Raw genomic sequence first — 22375 nt, 5'->3', positions numbered from 1 at the left:
CTTCGGCCGCCATTCCCATCCGCTTATTATTTTACCCTCGATTCCTTCCTTTTTCCACCCTTTGCACGGCACCTTCGTTTTATCACGAGGCTCGACCGGTAGTGGTCGCCGGCCAATCAGAGTCGCGAAACGTCCATGTATTCCGACTTTATCGTCGTCCCCTTCCATAACCTACTTTCTCCAGGCGCCCGTATTACGAGACACGCAACCTCTGTCTTTTTTACCCTCGATAGCTTCAAGAGGGAAGCTCGCCCTTTCCGCTTCCGAACACGTCATGCCACGAACGCTCTGAATTATTCAACGGGCAATTGTTTGCCTACGAGCTTCGAAAATAACGTTTACGGATTTGATATTTTCGCATTATACGACAGAGAGAAGACAAAGTTGAAAATTTCTGCCGTGCTGCGTACCTAGTAAGACGAGATACGATCGATTTTGAAAAGCGAGCACGTTTCACCGCTATACGGTAGACAATATGTGCTAAACTATATGGTAGACGAGATAAATATCGAAAGTTAGTTGGTTAGTTAGTTAGTATGCGTCAACGTTACTCGCTTTTAACCCTTTGCATTCTGAACAGATAACAGCGTCCGAATAAAATACGTTGCTAAAACTACCCTCGTGCGTTCTGTGTTATCGCATCCGTTGACCAACGAGCGGAGCAATGTCGGTCGTTTTTAGCATGCAGCTCGCGTGATCGCAGAAATGGGTCTGTCCTAGCTGATTTATTAATACGAACGCGCTTAATCGAACCGACGACCTGAATTCTTGGCCTTCTCTTGGCTTATGCGCGCTACGAAATCGATGGATTTCCCGGGAAAACGAATGTCGGTCGATTCGCTTGTACTAAAATATTTTTCGTCCCTAAGGGAAGAGAAGAAAAAGAAACTACTAAGAAAGAAACTAAGACGGTAGAATACAAGGAGCGCGTATCGTGCGAGAAAATTGTTACTTTTTAAATCGCCTAATTTTCATTTTCGTGTGTCCAGGTCCACGCGAAACACGAGGAGAAGACGGAGAGCAAATCGGTGTACAGGGAGTACAACCGTGAATTCCTACTGCCTAAGGGAACCAACCCCGAGAGTATCAAGTCTTCGCTGAGCAAGGACGGCGTGCTCACCGTCGAGGCTCCGCTTCCGGCGATCGGCACAGGCGAGAAGCTTATCCCGATCGCGCACCAGTAGACGCTCGATCGACCGGACGAATACACGACGAAACGGTTCTTAAAACTCCCTTCGAAATTCCATGATTCGTGTGTCCGTCAGATCGCTCCCTTCCTGCCCTTTCCATCGATTCCCGTAAGTCCGTTTCTCTCTTCCATTCTTCCCTTTTATCCCCTCTTCTTTTGCTTTTTCTCCGTTTTTTTTTCTCTCTCCACTCTTTCGCTGTGAACTTTCGGTTTCCTTCCTCGCTGTTTACTCGAACGGTTTACTCCACTTAAATCGAATAAATTCTATGCTTTTTTCAGTTTTTCCCTCCTCCTCTTTTATTTTTCTTCGTTTCCTGATTGAAAAACGATCGAGATTCGGTATTTAAATTTCGAGACAAAACGTGTGATAAATTACGAGTATAAAACGAGAACTAGCGGGAAGGCAAGGTTCGCAGCGAAACACGCTTACTTACACGCGCAATTTTGAAACTTAGTTTTTCACTCGAGTCTCGAATATGGCACGAGAAAGCGTATCTCTCTTCGAGGAAACAAAACGAAAACCTTCGTTCTAATTAACTGTTTTACATCGAATAACCAAAAGTATCCAAAATTTTGCCCCTTTTCGCGAATTTCTTCAAACGTTGCTATCCGATTTGACCAAGACCGACTGTAACTTGAAAGAGCTACGTAGAAAACGAGATAATCGAACGTCGATGAGACACGAATCCTTTATTCGGAGGCTGTAGAATGTAACGAGCACGTTCGACGTCCATCAAACGAACCGCCTAATTTTGTATAAAAAAAAAAAATTACTGTATAGGTGTTTGATATGCAGTGTCTTTTTTGATCAGCTTTTTGTCGCTTTGATATACACACACGTGTGTTTATAGGATTGCTATCGATCGATGGTAACTCCAATCAGCTGGGAATCGATCGGTAAAATCAGCATCGAAGATCGTAGTTCGTTACGATCAACGAAAAGAAGAATACATATATTATATATAAATATATATATTTATATATATATATTTAACGATTGTAATGTTAAGATATAAGCGACGCGTAGGCGTCGTGTAACGTGTAGGAAATCAAAGATATTTGATAAGTTGTTATTCTTCCTTTTGGTATCTACCAACTTTCTCGACGCTTTGATATGACACTTTCTTTTACGAAGTACGTAACACTTTTTCTCGAAAACGCGCATTGCCTTTGATCGAAGAAAGATAGAACAGAAAGATTGTAACTCTTGATAGATCGTGTTTCGTGAGAGGCACGAATTAGGGAAAAAAAACATTTTTGCAATTTCGAAAACTGTACATCGCAAAGTTTATCGAAAGAAAAGCTTCGATCATCTGTAAAACGATAACTTACAAATGTGTTAGTTTTTAGGTGTACTATGTTAAAAGACTATAACACGAGAATGCTTAAACTATGTTGAGCATTGTAATGATTATTATTATTATTATTATTATGTTATTATTATAATATTATTATTATTATTATTTATGAATATTTTACTACTATCGAGATACGTATGATGTTTAAAAGGTAATGCGAACTATGTGGAAGTTTAAATAAAAATAAACTTTAAAAGAGAGTAACTAGTTTCTCCAAGTTCCTTGTATCATCCGGAATAGAAGTAATATAGAGTTGTAAAAATTCTAACAAAAAGATATAATTCGTTGATCACAAATCGACAAAAAATTTACTAACAAATTATCACAGTTTATTGATTTTGAATTCTTTATTAACAAAATATTTAATCTTCTTATGTACATATATGTAGGTAGTTTGTGTTAAACCACTATAAAATTGTTACATCGAACACGTTACACCTTTCAAAATAACGTCGGCTTAAAAGTTTAAACAACGAATAACAGCTAATAAATCTGCGGTGATCGTATCCAATCGGAAATTTCTCAGAAATAGTCGTATCGCCGTTTGTATCATACGCGTATGATACGGCCAATTTAAATAACGCATTTACGAATACGTAATAACCAATATCGTTTAAAATAATTCATTGTTCGCAGAAACAACGATTCCTAAAATGAATCTTTCTTATTTCTAAATTGCTAATTACTTACACTGATTACGCAAGGTATAAATAGAGTTTGAGAATCGCTACGTTAATCATATCCGTTGATATAAACCAAATTCTCCGATACAATAAATTATAAATAAATACTAATCATCGATTTATCCGATCTTCCTATTTTGCATTCCGAGTTTGTATAAAAAATATATGACGATAACACGCAATATACGATTTAAAAATAATTATTTACACAGCAGAATCTTGCAAATTTCACTTTTACAAAGATAAGTGGCACGTTATCCTCCAACGGACAGACTGTTTATCTTTTTAACCTCTTAGGTACGATGCGCCACTATATAGTGGCTTTCGCGGATGTCATTTTAGATTTCGAGCTCAATATGTCGCTTTAAAATAGAAAACGAAGAGCAATTTGAAAAACACTATTGCCCTATGAGTATTAAAATTGTGACGTGGGTCTATGTGTCGTATCGTGCTATAAAATATATCGCACTCAATTGTATTATCAATTATTAATGTAAATTATTAAAGTACATACATCGTATCTTTAAGAAAAGTTGTAATTTACGTATCGTACGTATCGTTTACGCGTGATTCGCGTCAAACTCAGCTGTACAGAGAAACCGATCCGCACAAAATTTAATCGTACCTAACAGGTTAATTACCACGTATTATTTGATTGATAGATCGAATAAAGACATCTAAGGCTTACGATCTAAGACTTAATAGATTAAATAATAGATTATTATTTTGGTACACGTATTATACTGATTAGATTATCGTCATATGTTAAAAGGTAATATAAAGCACCGACGCGATAGATCGATAATAAATAGCGTATAAAAGAACTATAGTTCTGATGTTCGCCGTTTTAAATAGAATATTAATTTCACTTACAAGGGAACCTTTTCATCTAAATCAATTAAATTGTCATTCCCACAGTAGTATCACTTCGTGGACGGGAGGAGGGCAGGGGGGAAATGTATATGGGTATCCTTGGTAGCTTTCGCTTCATCAAAATCTAAATGCATGAAAAGGTTCTTTTGTGTTTCAGAAACAATTTGGGTCAATTATAAAAATTCATATCAAAGTGTTCTTTAAGGGAATTTATCGTTTCAAATGGAATCATAATTTACCGGATCCTATACATATGTTTGGAATCTCCGCGGAGAACAAAGGCGCATCCGATGCGGTGAACGTTGGCGATTTTCCTTCTCTGGCAATGCGTAACGCTTGATGAACGGAAACGGTGTCCAGTTCTTTCTGATTTGGTTTTTCATTGTCTAAACAAATATCTGCAGCCCTTTTGCCAAACGGTTCTAACACTTTCACCCTGTAGTCGACTATCGTCGACACTGGATTTCCGGTCAATCTCAGATTCTCCAAACAAGGTAGATGCCCGATATTCTTTACTTCTTCTATCTTCTCGATACGATTGCAACTCACGTCTAAACCCTCCAACGAATACAATTTCGAAAAGCTCGATAACGAGGTTAATTTGTTCTGGGACAAGTCGATGTACACTATATAACCGAGTTTCGTATGCAGATCGTCTGGTAGAGTTGTGAAATTGTTCGACGCTAGATACAATTGGGACAACCTCGGTAAAAGAGTGACGTTCGAAATTTCAGATAGTAGATTATTATTTAAAGTTAAACATTCTATTTGAGGCAACAATTTAATCGCTTCGTCTATAACTTCTATTCGATTATCGCTGAGATCTAGGTGAGTGACTTTGAACCAGACATGAGAATCATTCGCATTTTCAATATTTTTGTGCACTTCCTCGCACATTGCCAATTCCACGATAGTTCTAAGCTTCGTGTTGTTTACTTTTAAATATGTTACCGTGTCTCGAAGGTTGCCCATGTGGTATATTTTATCCACTGGATACTGATTGATAGTTAGATCTTCTATGTTTTTGAAACTTGACAGTTCGATGGACAATGCGGAAGAATATATATTGCTGGTTCTATAAGGTTCCGGGCTCCCTTCGACGATCAAACCAGTTAGATGAGAATTGAAATCCAAAACGTGACTGAAGTCATATTTCCTGTCGACAACTTCGATCGGTGGACAGGGTTGTTTCAATCTCTCGCTGATTGCATACAACTGAAAGGGAACGGCTATATTATACCTTAATCGAATGCATGATAAATAATATACGTATCGTTGGTTTAACTACGTATAGTCACCTGTATTAGATTAAACTTGTAAGTTTTGGACTTTTGTAACAAATTATTACCCTCTGTAAAAAACTCTAAAGCCATACTTTGTAGTAGGAAAAATATATCGTATATATGCATATCCAGGAATACAGCTAATTCTCTAGGCATTGCTTTCTTTAAATAGTTATACACTTCGTTCAGATAGATCTCCAAGTTCAGTCTACGCTTTTCTACAAAAGCTTCGCATTTATTTCCGATAAGCTTCTTTGGTGGCAATATGTCCTTCTTGACGTAATTCTCTGAGACAAGTTTATCGTGAAGCTCCGCGAAATCGTTGTACCTGCAAAGAAAACGAAAAAAAAAATACGTAAAAGTAAAGATTCCTTTTCACGTATTAAATTATTCTGATTGTTTATGGTACAATGTCAAAATTTGTCAATACGTAAAACGACAATAATAAATGTAAATGTGTAATATAGTAATCGTCAAAAACCTATCGAAAAACAAATTAGATTTTATTACATTTTAGACTAAATGATAACTCCTAAATAAGTAAACGTATATTTATCTCTTTTGTGCGATAAATCTTTTGATAAAATACAATACTAGAAACAAGATGAGGTATACATCGAAAATCTGCGGAAATTCTCGCAAATAAAAGATATGAATCACTCACCTGTGCTTGACAGTCCATTTGATCGAAGCAATCCTAACCTCGATGCAGTAATAAGTGATACCGTCGACAGTGTCTGCCGATGGTATCTTAATATGCACATTTTCCTGGTTCAGCAAAAGACACGCCATCCTTGCGAAACGTTTTGGTAATTGTCGGCTGAAGATGCGACAAGAGCTGTAGTTGGTTGTTATAACCAAGAGGTTATCCCAAATCGAGACGAGAGCTGCCAATATCAACTGTTTTGCATCAGTGGGAGGGATGCCTCTTATCTATTTGTAGCATTGTACTGTCTTCGCGAATATACCGCGTTGCTCTTTTTTATTGGTCCAAAACACAATAAGATTTTATTATACGAATGTTCATATTTTGCACTATCAGGCACTAACCTTCCTACAGAAGAAGCATAGAAAAACGTACTCGGTGCTACCACCTTGCGATCAAGTTAAGCACTGACCCGAGACAGACTGTACGCTCATACGCCCCGCTATTCTTTCCGACAGGGGTTCTCAGATTTTTTACTTCTTGAGAATTTTTCTCGATAATATAAGCAGTCAGCAATTTCCTCCCTGATATAAGAGTATCGGCCAGAATTTTCGTTCATATAACATCAAGTGTAGTTTTCCCTAATTTTCATCTTATTGATTATATCGATGATCTTTTTATACAATTTTTACATACTCAATGGTCGTTTGTCATTGGTCTGTCATTATGTACCAAATAACATGGAATATAGTAGAACTTGGTCGAACACTTTACTGAAACGAAATATTGGATAGTGTTCATTTATTTGAACGTGAACTCTAATTATATGAAATATAAAAAATTGTAAGTAGTAATTAAAATCGGTGAATTCAGTGAGAAGTCAGTGATATCAGAGAATTTATTATGGAAACTGTTTGTCCCCTGATAGATTCATATAAATGATATTTTACTATATATTATAAGTATCGAGTTATCAATAAGTTACTATTTATACTAATGGGGAAAAAATGTATCTGCACAATTTACATGTAAAATAAGTTCCAAGTAATACTGAAATCGATTCTGTTTCTGTTTGTACATCGCTAAATTAATCGCTATGTGTAGCGTGTTTGATTATTTACAGTAGTATTGGTAACTGTGTAATCATGTGGTGATAAAAAGAGGAGTGAATTAAATATTCACTTTGATTATCGCTACCGAAGCAATATATTCTTTTTATTTTCAATCATCTTTGTTTGCCTCGAATGCTTAGGTTATAATTAAATTAATAAAATAGACTAAAAGCATAATAAAGAAACGGGTAACGTATCGCGTTAATTTTCACATTGATATATTAATTAAAATATCGAATATTTATATCGGTGCATTTATTTTATTTAACCATGTTCTACAACTGGTTTGAAAAACCTGGTTTTGTATACATTTATGTACATGTAACATATTAATTCATAATAGAATTTACGTACAGAGATCGGTAGGTTTAAAAGATGGTATTGTTTCCTCGTAGTGGCAGATCGTGTTGCTATCAAATGGACGAACGCGCCCATTCACGGCGGTTCTCATTGGTGACAACCTGTTGCTGCAGTGGCGTAATCAAAATTTCGTCGACATGGTTCGTGATCGATGTCTGTGTCTACGATTAGCATTCTAGTAGAACGCTTCCTTTTCGTGTGACTCACGTTATTGACTTTCTATGAAACTTTTGCGATAGAATATTCAAGTCATTTCTCCTGCATATTCCATACGTTCAAGTACAAAGTAAATTGAATCGAAATTCAAAATTTTTGTTTCTGCATTCAATTAGACTTATATTTCCCAATGAACGTACTTTATCAGCTTGCTAAAATAAAACGTTACTATTTTCTGCTCATATGTTTATTCAGTTCAGGCGGATGCGGTAAGTTTGTATTCCGTGTAAGTACGTAGTACGAAACTTTTTTAGAGTTGTGTCAGTCTCTATTCAGAAAAACGTTCGTATACAACGCTTGAAGAGTATATTTTATGCATTTCTTTGTTTCTATGATCTACTACTCTATTACCGTTTTAACAAATATCTGAATTCTGCTTCGATAATACGTATAGTCGTCGGGGAAAAAAATCCCACAGCATCCGCAAATCAAATAAAATAACTAATAGCGTCAGCTGTTGCCTCGCAATCTTTGAATACCATAAATCGAACATCTAACTACCAATCACCGTCGAATACCGATTCTCCGATGCTTATGCGTTCTTTCGAATAGTTGCTCGAAGTAGTTTTGAAATTGTCTGGCAAAGCGCTATTAGTACCGATATTTTTGCATTTACGCCATTGGCTTGACGTAAGTTGGAAATTTAAATAAATAGTTACGTACTGTAAAAAAGACAATGGAACAAAAAAGATGGCATAGTTAATTAACTTTCAAGTTACGCTTCTTCGTATACCTATATACATATTCTTTTTAAAATAATGTGCCAAAACAATTCCCTCGTTCCATGGTTTTCTTTTCCAATTACGTGATCTTATTCCGAATTACGTCGCATGTAAAACACATATGACTTATATATGTGTAATTAAGACGCGGCACTTCGTCTTCAGGATATATTAATTAACAGATCGGAACCGTAAGAAATACCTGTAAGAGGGAAGACGGAGGACAAGGGGCAAGCGAAATGTTGTAAATTGCGTAAAACGGCAGAGGCAACAGGGAATTTTCATCCCGACGGAATATCGGCAGGCTTACGCCACTGTAAATCGGTGGATGCTGCGTCAGGAGCAATGGCGGCACTGGCTTACCTGGCCAGTACCTAACCTCCTCCCCTCCTGTTCGTATCGTCGTCACGTTCCTCAGAGCAATCCAACGAACCTGTTGCCTGTTCTCATCCAGTGTCGTGTCGCTTTCACGACGATCGTGCGCGGTTCATTGCGGTTCCTTCAGCTTTGAAAGCTGTCCGCTACTCTGCAGCGAACTCGTCTACGAAATTCGAAGAATCTGTGTTTCGTCTCTCACGATCTTACGATTCCATGATCGAACGTTGCCTTCGTAGAAAAGTATCTTTCGTCTTTGTCAGCCGAAAGATTACACAATTTCATCGCGTCTTGTGAATCTGCACGCTGACCATATACGAGGATTTGTTTGTGAGCGGCGCACCGTGAGTGAGATTATCGAGAAGTTATGTTCTTGTCAAAGGATTTACCGAGTGGCACGTTTGGTAATTCGTCATGGTGTTGCCCGAAGGATTTACAGTCCGAAAAATTACTGCATTCTGTTAATTGAAACGAAGCGTTACATATGGAAATTCCTTAGGGACGCATTTTGTCCGTTACGATCGATTATCGATAACGATTTACGTACTGTATGCCTGGAGTGATTCGCGCGAAGTTTGCGAAGCTTGTTTCGCGTGCATCATGATTGGTAAAGTGGTTACTTCGAAGATGACGATTCTGCGCGAGAGGAACTATCGACTGGTTTCCTTGAGAGTGGATGAGGCTGTACGCGGACTGAAGGAGACTTTAAGGATTGCACTGTAATTGCAGACTCGATGCCACGGTGGAAAGCGATTTCCTTGTCTCGCATTGGCGTCGCTCTTTATCCGATGTCAGCGATGATTTACGAGCGCTGTCGGTGAAATTTTTTAACGGATGGAGTGATCGATAAACGTAGAGCGGATCTTTTCGTGATTCGATCGCTTGCGGAGCCGAGTCGGTATCAGATATGGAATTTAATTTTCTCCGATCGCGAAATTTCCTATGCGATTAAAAATGGTTTAGTTTCGATCGTTTAAAGTATAAACTGAATTTTCCGTCAATTTTACACGTTGCATTATTATATTCGAAATATCCGAATATACATCATATCATATGTATATGATATTCGTGATAACGATATTGAAAATAGTCGATATCGTTGATGAAAACGCGTGCTAAAGGGCAAATTCTTCGATAGAAGCGAAGGAGTTATAATCGTTGTCCATGGGAGTTGCAAGAAGCGAGTTGCAAGATTTAACAAGTTCGTGCTTGTGTTACCAAAAGAGTGCATTTGTGCGCGCGTGTAGTGTAGTGAAATAAAGTACCGAGTGAATTGCGTCGATTGTCTTTGGACGTGCGTTATCGTACGGTTTCATCCAACGTTTTGCGGTTTAAATTACGGTGAGTGTAACATATGCGACAAGGTTGAACGTTAACAACTTGGCGTTTGGAGAAATCAAAATTGAAAAGTACATACGCGTATATATAAAGAATAACTATTTTGTTCGATCTATTCCACCTACGTTTTGTTGATTTTTTCATTGACAAATAAACGAATCGATCGACGCGCATCGGTTCATCGATTTCTAGAAAACGAGCGAAAGGCGTAAGGCGCGATGCGCGTTGAACGTGTGGCGATTAAAGGGGACCAACGCGTGACAAAATGTCGAGATACTTGGCAAAGCGTGCGCGGCCTCGTGACTCATAACATAACCTCGAGAAAGAACGACTCTCGGGCAGGTAGGCATTTCAGTGGTGGGCGTACTCTCGAATTCTTGTCGCGTCGTTACCGCTCAACCGTGCCGAGAAAACCATTATTCGGTCAGCGATTATACGTAGAAACGATATAAATTTTCCCGTTTTATAAAATAATTGCTTGCTATCGTATACTGCGATGTTTTCGTCTTTCACAGCAATTTTATAGTAATAAATATTTGTCGCAACGTTCGACGTCGATGCATGCTTATGGCAAATGCATGGTTTCCACGAGATATGCTTGATCGTATTCGAAGAAAGCGAAACACGATTAAATGTAAATTTCAGCTACTCAAACGTGCCTACGTTTTCTCGAACCTCCTCTTCGATCGATCGATCTTGTGTTCCGTATCTTTTTATTCTCTTACAAAGAGAGATATACTAGCGAATTAAAAAATGGAAGTTTAAGAAAATTAGAAAGATCGCTTTCGTTGAAATTACTTGAAAAGTAATAGCGGAACATTGTTTGGCAGTTTGGCTGGGAGGACGAGCGGGAAAGCGGTGGGAGCGGATAACGAAGAAGAGAACGAGCGCGAAGGATGCTGGCTGCCGTGAGGCCGTTCGTCCAAGCAGAAGCTGAGACCGCAACCAAAGGTGAGTGGCCGGTCTCTTCTCCTTGGAATGTTGCGTCGCCTCTCGCGTCTTCTTAACGAAGAATGCAGTTTATCGCTTTCGTACGAAGCATCGGGGATCGGTTCCGGCCACGCTCGATACATTCGTGGTCAGAATGGTCGGACAGACGGTTCGAGTTATCGCGTCGCCGTTGTTCGATCAGCCTTCACTTTTTTCCTGTTTATGTCAGTATCGTTTCGATAGTATACCGAAGCATTTTGAGAAGGTTGATAGAGAAGTTGATCGATCCGCGAGACGTATCTTTAGGTTGAATCAGCTGCGTTTCGAAGAAAAGCATTTTAACGAGCTTCTTCCGGCTCGCGCTTTATAGCTCGAGGACCGTAAAATAATTTTATTTCGTCAAATAGGATTAAGAATTAGATGTGGCGCAACTATCAAGTTTGCCGATGTACTTATAGAGGTGAAATAATCGTGATTAATTTTCGCGCGAAGAATATCAAATAACGGGGAAATTTACGTTAGAGGTAAAGCGTAGTAAAGTGAGAGAAACATAACGAAATATATAGAGTAGTATTTTAAAAATGCTGATAAGGAAATAAATTTCTCTTTATACTATGACAAGTAGATATCTAGAACTGTAATAGGTAACGGAGTAAGAAATATTTCGATATTGCGAGAAATAACACGTATTTCGGTAAAGTCCAAAGATACAAGCGAAGTTTTTGACATGCACGCGTTCGTAGATGTTGTAAATGTATAGTGCGGAGTGCAGGAGGAAACGATCTCTTTCTTCAGGCTGGTTGAAGAAACGAAATTCGGACCTTTTCGCCGATGCACTCGTTGCACCTGCATTTTATACAGATGTACGTACTTGGAATTTTCTTTTCGCTCGACGAAGAATTTCGTTTCGAGACCGTCTCTCCTCGGAGAGGTTCGAAGAACCGCGCTTCTTGTAATTCGTGCTTCGCTGTTCCACGAACCGGAGATCGCGGAAGAGATAAACTAGGAATAGACGTTGACGAATAAAAATTCGGTTGAGTCGACTTGGAATCGCGTTAGCTGCGAGATAATACGAGAATCTTGCCGTTAGAACGACAGCTTTATCTTTTTCTTTTCTTTCTCTTCGTTTTATTCGTTTCGTACCGTTTTATCGAACCCGATTAATCGTCTCTACACGCTAAATCCTCAAGGGTCATCCTTCGTCTTTCGTTCGAAAGTTTCGAAACATCCGGACGAGTTTAATACTCGAAGCAATCGCGTTGTCTCCGATCATTAGTTTTCGATTTTTCCGGCAAGATGCTCGAACGCGTATAACGGGACAGCTTGTTGCAGACGATCGGACGAGCGTTCGTTTCAGCGGGTGCGTATCCTTGCCGGTGTGCAACGTGTTCGTATCGATGCCGTGGCACGTAATCGCCTTTCGCGAGCGATCGCACCGAGCCGGTAACGCGCGCCGACAGCGCAGCGCGGCAATTTTTTTTTACACCGTGCGTTGCGTGTTGCAATTCAAATTCTATTAAGCGTTCTATTCTCGCGCGGAACGCGATTACGCGAGAGATACGAGGGCTAGGATATTCGGCTCGACGAGTTGCGCGATTAGAGGGGGTCTTGTTAACGCGTTCCTCTGCCACGTGTACACGAGTTTTCGGTACGCCGATCGTTCCGTTGATAAGCTCGATCAACCCTATCGTTTTTCTGCATTTTCACTTTGCGACGAATTTACTTCGTTTCGTCATATCGTGCATTCTATACTTTGCCGAGAACTTTTGTTAGAAACGAGAAAAGCGTAGGTACAACGAGCGATTGTTAGCGCAGCGACGCCGATATTCGAGTCATGAACGAGATAGCGAGGTTTTAAATTTTCCGAATCTAGGTGAAGCGTGTTTTCCCGAAGATCGATCAACCGAATTATGCATGCACATGGAGATCGAGCACTCGAATCTCGACTATGCAAATCCTCTCTGGGTGCGAAGGGAGTTACGTACTCGATCAACCAAACAATTAATTATACCGTAACGTTTCGACACGAAGCATATTTACATATATAAAGGGAGATACGAGGCGATAAATCTGTTTGTAATTTCCTAGCGAATAGCTTGTCGACCTTTTCGTTTAAATTTTAATCGCGTCTTCTTCGTGACATATATAACGCGATGGTAAATCGAATCTATACCGATTGTTAAGCACGCGTTTGTGCGTATAAAAATGTTCTTGCTTATTGCTCGTTACGTTATTGCTCGATATCGGACGAATCTTGCCAGTTGCGCGGTGATCGGCTCCATCGTCGTTTCACTTCCACCTTTCTCCAAGCCAGCTAACCCGACCCACTTGCCAGGCTCATCCTCCGTTCCTTCGCGCAAACTTTCCTTCGAACGCAAAAAGTCGGCCGATTCCCACGGTCGGCAGAAACCGTCAGAAACGGCCAGCCTCTGCTTTCGGATCCGTTGTTCCGCAACGGGGGTGCGCTTTTGCGATAAAACCTCTGCAATTTGAACGCGTTCATCGCCAGGCAACATGCCGTCTTCTTTCCCTCTGATCTCGCGAATATGACTCTAATCTGTAACTCTAACCTGTCGTACGCGAATCAGAAATTCACGCGATTAAGTTGAGATGTAACTTTAAGCACAGTAGCTTTGTCGCTCGTGTTACTAGATTTCCGTCGTCTGGTTGAATTTTTAAGGCAGTTAAGGTTACCGCTTTGTCTGTTGCTCTTTATAGGATGTCTGCTTTTATCTGATAGTCGACGTATTATTTCTAATACAGATCGTACGCTTCGAATCGTACGCCGTTAAAAACGACGTCTTGTTCTTCAACCGCGATGTCATCGTACTTAACGTGATTCTGTTTATGGAAAACTAAATTTCCTACGGAGTACGGAAGATCGCACGAACTGCGTATGATTGCGAATGTTGTTGCGTACTTTTGATATTTCGTATCGTCGAATTTTCCCAATTGAATTTCATCCGATTTACCTTTGTAATACTTGGCAGTACTTCGTATGTGCGATATACGATACGACATTATAAATAAATACAATGTTAAACGCAGTCGAGTAACATTTTTATAAAATATGAAAACCTCGTACCGTTGTTTCGCAATAGGTGTTAATGCGAGAAGAAAGAAAATCGTTATTCTTGTCTCGAGATTCGAATCTATCGCATAATAAAATTCGTCGCTGTCGTCTCGAATATTTTTCTCGACGCGTGGAATACCGTCAGATTGGAACAAGGGATGCATAGGTGTCGAAATTGATGGCACGACTGGAACTTGCGAGAATAGGATCTGTCAAAGGAGCCACTGGTGACGAGTAGCGCAGGTGTTATCGCGATAGGTATCGACCGAGTTCTCGTACATTTCTATTTCCACATTTTTGCCGCAGCGAAACCCACCGTTACGGCGCTATCGATTCCAACTATTCCAACCATTCGCTAAATTGAACGTTCGAACTCTTTCCGTCAATTAACCGAATTAACAAACCCTTTTCCCCCCTTTCTATCGATTTCGTTGAAGGCCCTCGAACTTTCAATAAAAAATGAACTTTTTTTTTTGGTGCACTTTATAGAACGGAGCACTATCGCTAATATAGCCACTACGTTCGATCAATGCCCCTTTTTATACAACGCACGTTATCTTTATAAAGTCGTTTCGAAGTAACCACTTTTTTCTTCTTCCTTTCGATAACTCGATAATTCGATATTATGCTGGAATACGAACTCCGAAGAGAAGATCTTGATCGCGTATCGCGTCATATCCGCGAGGCGATAAGTACGGAATCGTAAAATAAATTATCGGCTTTGCGCATCGTCAGAAACGAAGAAGATAACTTCTGTTCGAACGATTTTGCCAAGATTTAAAATCAAGGGCGTCTTAACGATCAACGTTCGACGGAAACGTTTAATTTCCGATTAATCGGACCCGAAGAGATTTCAGACGGCGCTGACAATGAGACGTAATCTCGGGTGTTTCGTGCCGGTTCGCATCTCGAATTACGCATCTGGAACGAATTACGGATGAATCGAAACAATCTTCGTCTAATCTAGCGCGTTCGTCTCCGAGTCGTGAGGTTTTCGGTTCTTCGAAATGTATGTTCCGGACGGAACAAATTCTACGCGATAAATTTCATTCGATCCGAAGGAGAAAAAAGAAGGGAAGAAGAAGAAGAAGAAGAAGAAGAAGAAGAAGAAGAGGAAGAAGAGGAATAAGAAAAAGCTACCTGCAGGGAAACTCGTCTTTCGTCCGAGATACAAGCTCGACTCGGTATTTCGCTTCGAACGCGCCATGGAAGTCCTCGTCGATCCGTGTTCCCCGCGAAACGTCCATTACTCTCGTTCATTCGTTCCGTTCGCTTTCTTCTCGACGGCGCGTTTATTCTGCTTACGCTTACGCGCATGGCGCATACCTCTTTCGCCGCGGCGACGTTCTTGCTCTTCGGTCGATCGCGCGTCCAAGCGTTCGCACACGCGCGTTTCACAGTTTCAACCTGTCCTTCTGCGTGTGTAGTAATACAAAAGAACGAACGCAGTTGGTTACGCGTCACGACACGCTCTCCGCCCAGCTAATTCAGAACGGTAATACCGAAATAAGAGCATCGAAAGCGGTGACCGGCCGCGAAAGCCCGATAGCCAGCCCGAGCCGAGATTTCTCTGCCAACCTTCGACTCGCTCGACGCTCGTCGCCGAGCGCACCGGTGAATAGCCAGGGTCGAATATCATATACCCGAGATTCCACCAATATGGACCGTTTGGAATTTCACAAATTCATTGGAAGTTGATAATAATGGAATCGCGGATTTCGTAGGCTGCGAAGATGCGAGTAAAACCGATATTGGTTTCGGGTCCAGAGATTGAATTTCGGGTCTGGCGAGCGGTGTGCTTTTCCCTCGATAAATATAGTTTGAAAATTGAAATGGAATAAATGGACCTTTGGTCGCCGAAAAGTAAAGTCATATCGATCGATCTTTCGTTGCGGATAAAATAGCCGTGTCTTTCGCGCAAGAAAATTGTGTTTCAACGATTGCGTTAATTGCTCGAAATTGTTCAAAACTTTCATTTTATCTGGTTTCTTTCGCAAGAAAAACGTAAGAAAGTTTCTTCAAAGTTGCAACTTCTCTTTTTCTTTTTGCTAAATATTCGATAAGAGAAAATTTCGCGATAAAAGTAACGACGATCACGGGTTATAAGCTATAAAAACATAAGCGAGTGGCTGGTAAAATTTCCATTTCTCTCCATTGCAGCGCCGTTTTTCACACGAGTCTTTCTCCGATTCTAGGAACGTGACAAATAATCGAGTTGGACGGAACGATCGGTCAGCTGTTTGAGCGTCGCCGAGTGTTCGCTCTTGGACGTACCGGCCACTGGAAAGAGACCTCGTTTCGCAATCGCTACAGACGCGGTCACTTTCGCGAGTGCGCTCGTTGCAAGATAACACGGGCGAACGCGCGGTCCAGTTTTTTTCTCAATTTTTTTTCTCTTCTTTCCCTATAAAACTTTTAGTCCCTGAGCTTTTCGCGTTCCGATCAATTTTTCACGCGACTTTGAAATTCTTGAACGTCGATTCGGACGTTCTTCTCTCTCGCCTTTCGTTCCTCGTCCTTGCGTTCTTCTTTGACCGATTCCGAACGATAATTCTGCGAGAAAAACGACGCGTCTTTCTCCGAAGAGAGTACTGGCGTGCTTAATGCCGCGTTGACTTTGATCCGCCCTTCTCAAAAATCATTTCGTTCGATCGTAAACGAGGCCAAGCTTAAGGAACGTTCTTAAAATCGAAAAGATACAGCGTCACGTATGCCGTGCACGAGCGTTTCGAGTAAATTATCCAACGGTCGCCCGATCGCGTGGGCCAATATCCTGGCGTACGAGGAGCTTGAATCATTTATTCGTATATTCGTGATCTCGTGGAAATTGGAAAAGTATTTTCGTGCGAATTATATAGAGTCACGTAACCTCGTAAAATTCTGTTATAAAGTCGATGGAGATCGTTGGAAAGACGGAAAAGAAAAAGGCGAAGAAACGAGCGTACGGACAAAAGGGAATAGCGTGTGGCTTTCGTAGGTACGGCCCGACGATGTAAACCCGACTTTGTTCGACCGTTAACAGTCTCGCGACGGTTGAATTATACGCGTGACACCTATTCGCGGAAAGCGACTGGAACGGACCGTAAAAGCGAGGAGGTGGAGGAACGGGTAGTTGACCCCTAATCGAAGTCGGGTTGCTCCTTATCGATGCTTGCTGCAAAGTACCCTTCCTTTCGGTATCCTTTAGTTTCCTCTTCTTTTCTCTTTTTCTTTTTTACGTCACGCCGGCATATCGTTCGACCGATTTTTCCGCGACGGTACATTTACTTAACGCGGAAGATCGCAGTTCCGTTTGCTTCTAAGAACGAAGATGGCTATCTCTCGCTATCGTTTGGAAACTAGCTATCCGATAGATGGGTTTTCCGCGTAAAACAGTTCGTTTCGAATTAAAAATCAAATCGAATTTTCGTTGCATGCAATCGCACGATCAGCGAAATTACGATTGACGTGTTCTAGCTGCGCCCTTGTTAAACGCTTATAATAAATCCGTTTTTCCGTCAACGAACATCGAAATAATTAAAAATATCCAGTCTGCCGGTGAAAAATCACCTTGCACGTTTTTCATTTCTCTATCGCGTTACATCGTTCTAGCGATTCCTTTTCTATCCGGAGTAATTGCCGATGCTTTTCAACGATCTCGAGGACCACTAGCCTTCTCGTATCTGCTCGGAAGCGGTGGAAGCGGTGGAAGCGGTGGAAGCGGTGCAAGCGACGACAACGCGCCACAACAGGCACGGGGACGCAATAATTGTTTGTTCTCGCTCGAAGCGCCCGTTTCTTCCTCCTCTTACTCTCGTCGTCGTCCTCGTCGTTTGTGCGCCAGTAATTTCGTTCGCGTAATTTGCCCGTAAACGCCAAGTCGTGAAATTTTCCGCGAGAGGCTCGATCGTCTTAAATCTCGCGGGCCTCGCGAAGCGCCTTTTGTTACCGTTACGAGCTGTTGCCGCTGCGTGAAATTACCACGATCGGTGAAAGGGACGAGCGTAACTCAATAACTCGTTGCGTTGAGATATTCTTCTTGCCTTTTCGAGGTAAAAGGTAAAGGTCGTGATACGATCGTTTGGCGCGCACGCGCTCTTTCTACCTTTTTACCACGCTAATTCGTGGGTAGATGCTGGAAGCTGTTTCAACGCGGAGCAAGTGGGCAGAGGGGCGTCGATAAAATAAATAGCGAGCTATCGAAATTGCGGATATAACGTAGGCCGGCTGCGGGCAAACCGCCCCGGTGATACATCGACGGCAATATCCACCTGTTTCGCGTGAAATACGAAAGCGTGCTGTCGCGCTGCGCCTCCGTACATCTTCGATATTGCTCTCGCCGGGCTGAGTTACGAGAGCGTTGCCTTTTTCAACGCAACGGGCCTCGCTCATTGAATATACGGATACCACGGCGTGTCCGTTTGTTCGAGAGCCGGTCTTTCCTGTCCTTTTCGCTTTTTCATCGTCCTTCCGCTTTCCTCCGTCTCGATTCCTTCGATTTGCAGGCTGTACAAATTTACAACTGTACGCTGACGGTAAATTTTCGCCGAAATTTCTCCCCTATCGCCTTAAACCGTTAGATAATCTCGATGCTATTGAGAGAAAAAGAAAACGAATCGCAACTGTCGTTGGCAAAGAAACCGAATCGGACGGCGAACGAAAGACGCGCGTCGGCCGATCCGCTAGAGAAAAATCGATAGCGGATAGAGCTGTGCACGATGGTGTTTCTCGTTTTGTTCGGTCTCTCGACTTACCTGTTTCCGAATGGATTCGACCAAGACGAGATTCGCGAGCGTAATGCCCACGACGAGCGTGCTTCCATAAACGTTACAACCTTGCGCTCGCTTCGTACCCCAGGCATGTTTTTAGTCCTTTGATCTTTTGGCAAAGTATATCGATACCGTTTGTATCGCGACTATCGTTGCTGTCAACCTTTCATCGTACAAAATTATCGGAGAATTAGTAGGAAAATCTTCGAGCTGAATAGTCTGTTCTGTTTATAGATATCGGATAGTCTATAGATCTCAACAGCAAGCTGGAATATCTTTCTCCATTTTCGCGTGATGCAGTTACGTCAGAGAAGAAATTCTGGCGAGCTTCTATCCCCGAAGGGTCGAACAGCAACAAAAAGAGACATCTGGATCGTCGAGGCGTGAGATCCTTGCGCTTCTGGCGAACACGTGTCTGCGTGTGAATGCACCTTGCTCCCAGATTTCCAGCTTCTCTTTTTCTACGATAATTCGTTGACGGTTTTCACGATCACCGATTCACCGCGCCATTCGTGGCATTAACCTGTATCTTCTTTCCACGTCCACCTCCCTTTCCAAGTAAACGCGTTTAAGCCTTCAGCCTTCTTATCTTTTCGTTTGTTTATTTCCCTGCAAGCTTCGAAATATCTGATGTAATATCTACGATGTTTGCGGTGCTCGAAATAAAGTTTCTTCGTTTCAGAGATGCTCGATATATGCGTTTTACTTTCGCGCTTATTTCTTGTTCGCCGACTTGCTTTTCAAAGCTTGTAGTTTGGTAAAGTTTGACCGGAGAAGAAGTCTTCCAAACTCCATCGTTGTATCGACCGTGACGAAAAATAGTTCGAGTATTCCTTTGCTTTAATTACGGATAGTTCAGCGGTCTTTTTAATTAAAATTTAGCGGATTACGTTCTTCGACTTGCGTTGTCTGGATCGTAAGTTAGGTTGTCTGCAAGTCAGACGTGAAAAAGAATGAATAGCTGGTATTTAAAATTCGAAAGTTTTGTGACTAGAGTAACTATCAATTTGTTAAATATGGCGATACGATCGTTCGATATATGTTCAAGATTTTGACGACGATATTACGCGAAGTAGGAAGATCGTAATGTTTTGCAACTATCGTATATAGTAAAATCGATATGGATAGTCGAGTAGATTTCATCGAGCGTAACCTCCTCGAGTCGATGTTTTGAAAGCGTTGCAAGATCGCACGGACGCGTTTCACCGACTTTCGCCAATTTTCCGAATGCTCTTCGCGTTCCCAACGCCTGCCCTTCAGACCGCTGTACTTTATTAACGAACGCGATAGTCAGCCGAAGGGAAGCGTAAAATGCATTCGGAATTCAAACGGTCGATTCGAGATTTCCAACGAAATTCGCCACGAATGGGTACGATTCTTGGAAATCTTTAATATCTCTAACGAGTAACGTTACATTAGCGATTTACGATACGCAAGAACGCATTACGACACGGCCGTGTAATGTGGGAAAAAGTACGAAGATTTTACTCCGCTTCTGGATGTTTCTAGCGATGTTCGAGGAAATTGCGACTCGCTTTGACGTGGTTGCAGCGTGAACGACAGCACGATCGCATAAACAGCCGATCGATATTCGGTCAATTACGGCAAACGTCGATCCGTGGATGGAAACTAACGCGCGAACAATGATATATTTTTTACCAGACTTGTCCGACGAGTCTACAGCTTGTCGCGCGTCGCTTTTTATGATACAATTATGAAACATTTACAAACGAATATCGTTGATTGGTAAACCGTCGCGCAACAGATCCCAGAGCACGTCGCCGTGCTAATGGGCGACCTCTTTGGAAATTCTATTCCTTTTTTTCTCTCTTCCCTTCGTCTGTTGCGCGTTATTATATAGATTTCTCCTCGACTCGTTTGTACAGCAACGAATTCATCGTGGAAATTGGATCGACGCCGGATCTCGTAAACGAAAGTGCAACTGAAACGAGGTATCCTCGTTGAGCACAAAGGGGAAACGATAACGGAAAATAGCGCGTAAACTAACGCCGATTAGAAACGGAGACACGGATCGATCTCGTTTTCGAAAGTGGTGGACGCAACCAAGTTGTGAAAAATCGAAAGAGAATCTATGGAAGTCGAACGTTTATTACGGATGCTGAATCGGTCGGATCGTCTCGCGAGAAAACAGAGTTAATTACGATCGGTCGAGGGCTATAGAAGGTGGATAGGCGAGTGCGTTTTCTCTCGGCACACGCGCTTCTGTGCTTCGCCGACCGGTCGGTTCAACAACCGGACGCTCTTCCTACCACTTTGCCTTCTTTCGCGTTTCATCTACTGGCCCACTCGCTCGTCTCGCCTCGAGCCCAGATTCGCAGCGAATACGAGATACAACGAGTATTTTAAGTAATCTTAACCCGTTGCCTCGTTATATCCAGTCATACTCGCCACGTACCTTCCACTTCGGACCGGACGAATAACAAGCTATATTTGTAACAAAGCGCAATTTTTATTTCAAGCGCACGCTCGAGCGATGTCGCGAAACTATCACCAGCTGGTAAACTTTTCGCCACAGATTGACGATATAGGAGACGATGGTCGGAACTCGAATCGTGGAAGGAAAATTTACGAAGCGGATTGCGCGACGAATCGCGAGCTATACGAGGCAACGGCAAGAACGTTTCCTTCGAGGGAAGAAGGAATTCTAACGTGTCCCGGTGTCTCTGGATGTCGGATTCTCGTTCGGAGATCTTTATAGGTCGTACGGTTAATCGCTCGACGAACGGATTCATGCCAATCGCCGTGGGTTCCTCGAAGCGCGACCGAATGGATTCGAGACGAGATGATTTCGCGCGGTAACCAGCCCTTTTACGCGAGTACGTTGCGCCAGCGCTGCGCACCCCGCCTAGAAACGGTAGAAACCGTTTCCAAGAACGCAACTGGCGACTTCTTTGCGCAGCTGCTACCAGCCGGCTTCAAAACGGAAATAAGAATTCCGGATCTGACCAAAAGAAGTCCGGACTGCTTCCAGAAGAAACTGTAGCAAACGAAATGGCGAAATAAAAACGTAAAGTCGCAAACGGTATAGCGGCGGAGTAATGGCGACGAGAAGGTGGACGAGTCGGAGTCACTCTCCAACAATATTCGTTTCGTATCGCGAAAGAACGATTCTGTTTCCTCGAACGTTCGTTTTAACGAAACGAAGAAAGAAACATCTTCGAAGCGATTTGCGCCGGCATCGTTTGTATTTTAACGTATTCCTCGAGTCGTCGAGCATCTCGATTTTGTCTAGCGAAAAACGAGGTGACGCAGAGTGCTGGCAGACACGAAGGACGACACGTTGGTCGAGTCGCGACGACGCCGTGGCGCTACGCGAACAAACATCCCCAGCTGACATACGCGCGAACACGTGTGTCCCTCCGCTGCTCGTCCGTACGCCGCGCCGCGATGCTTCTTCCATTTCTTCGTTGTCTTCGTTTCTTTCGGCGCGAACTTGCGTCGGCCAGTA

At 42.0% G+C, this 22375-nt stretch overlaps 3 protein-coding genes across 6 annotated transcripts in view; 2 read left to right on the top strand and 1 right to left on the bottom strand.

Annotated features, from left to right (window-relative positions):
• Nucleotides 1-2747, top strand: part of LOC100742559 (heat shock protein beta-1) — a 25466-nt gene extending 22719 nt beyond the window's left edge. For all 3 annotated transcript variants that reach the window (XM_003491524.4, XM_003491523.4, XM_012388733.3), the window contains one exon: nt 990-2747. In XM_003491524.4, coding sequence (XP_003491572.1) covers nt 990-1184 — 195 coding nt within the window. In that variant the 3' untranslated portion in view covers nt 1185-2747. The remainder of the gene's footprint in view (nt 1-989) is intronic.
• A 132-nt stretch (nt 2748-2879) lies between these two features.
• LOC100742438 (nischarin) lies at nt 2880-6532 on the bottom strand. Of its 2 annotated transcripts, XM_012388732.3 has the most exons (4): nt 6437-6532; nt 6051-6206; nt 5402-5714; nt 2880-5318 (listed from the first exon to the last, which is right to left on the bottom strand). In XM_012388732.3, the coding sequence occupies exons 2-4, from the start codon at nt 6176-6178 to the stop codon at nt 4332-4334; spliced, it is 1428 nt and encodes a 475-aa protein (XP_012244155.1). In that variant the 5' UTR covers nt 6179-6206; nt 6437-6532; the 3' UTR covers nt 2880-4331. The 2 variants fall into 2 exon arrangements, with proteins under 2 accessions (XP_012244155.1, XP_003491570.1); XM_003491522.4 differs by having other exon boundaries at nt 6051-6502.
• Nucleotides 6533-9537: 3005 nt separating this feature from the next.
• The window catches only part of LOC100742314, a 189628-nt gene continuing 176790 nt past the window's right edge, over nt 9538-22375 (top strand). Inside the window, exons 1-2 of the mRNA XM_033322226.1 lie at nt 9538-10158; nt 10986-11106. The gene's annotated coding sequence lies outside the window, so the exon portion shown is untranslated. The remainder of the gene's footprint in view (nt 10159-10985; nt 11107-22375) is intronic.

This window comes from Bombus impatiens, unplaced genomic scaffold (assembly GCF_000188095.3).
Source record: "Bombus impatiens unplaced genomic scaffold, BIMP_2.2 scf_0581, whole genome shotgun sequence".
Lineage (NCBI taxonomy): Eukaryota > Metazoa > Arthropoda > Insecta > Hymenoptera > Apidae > Bombus > Bombus impatiens.
The sequence above is the reverse complement of the archived record's forward strand: the minus strand, read 5'-3'. Positions and strand labels throughout refer to the sequence as shown.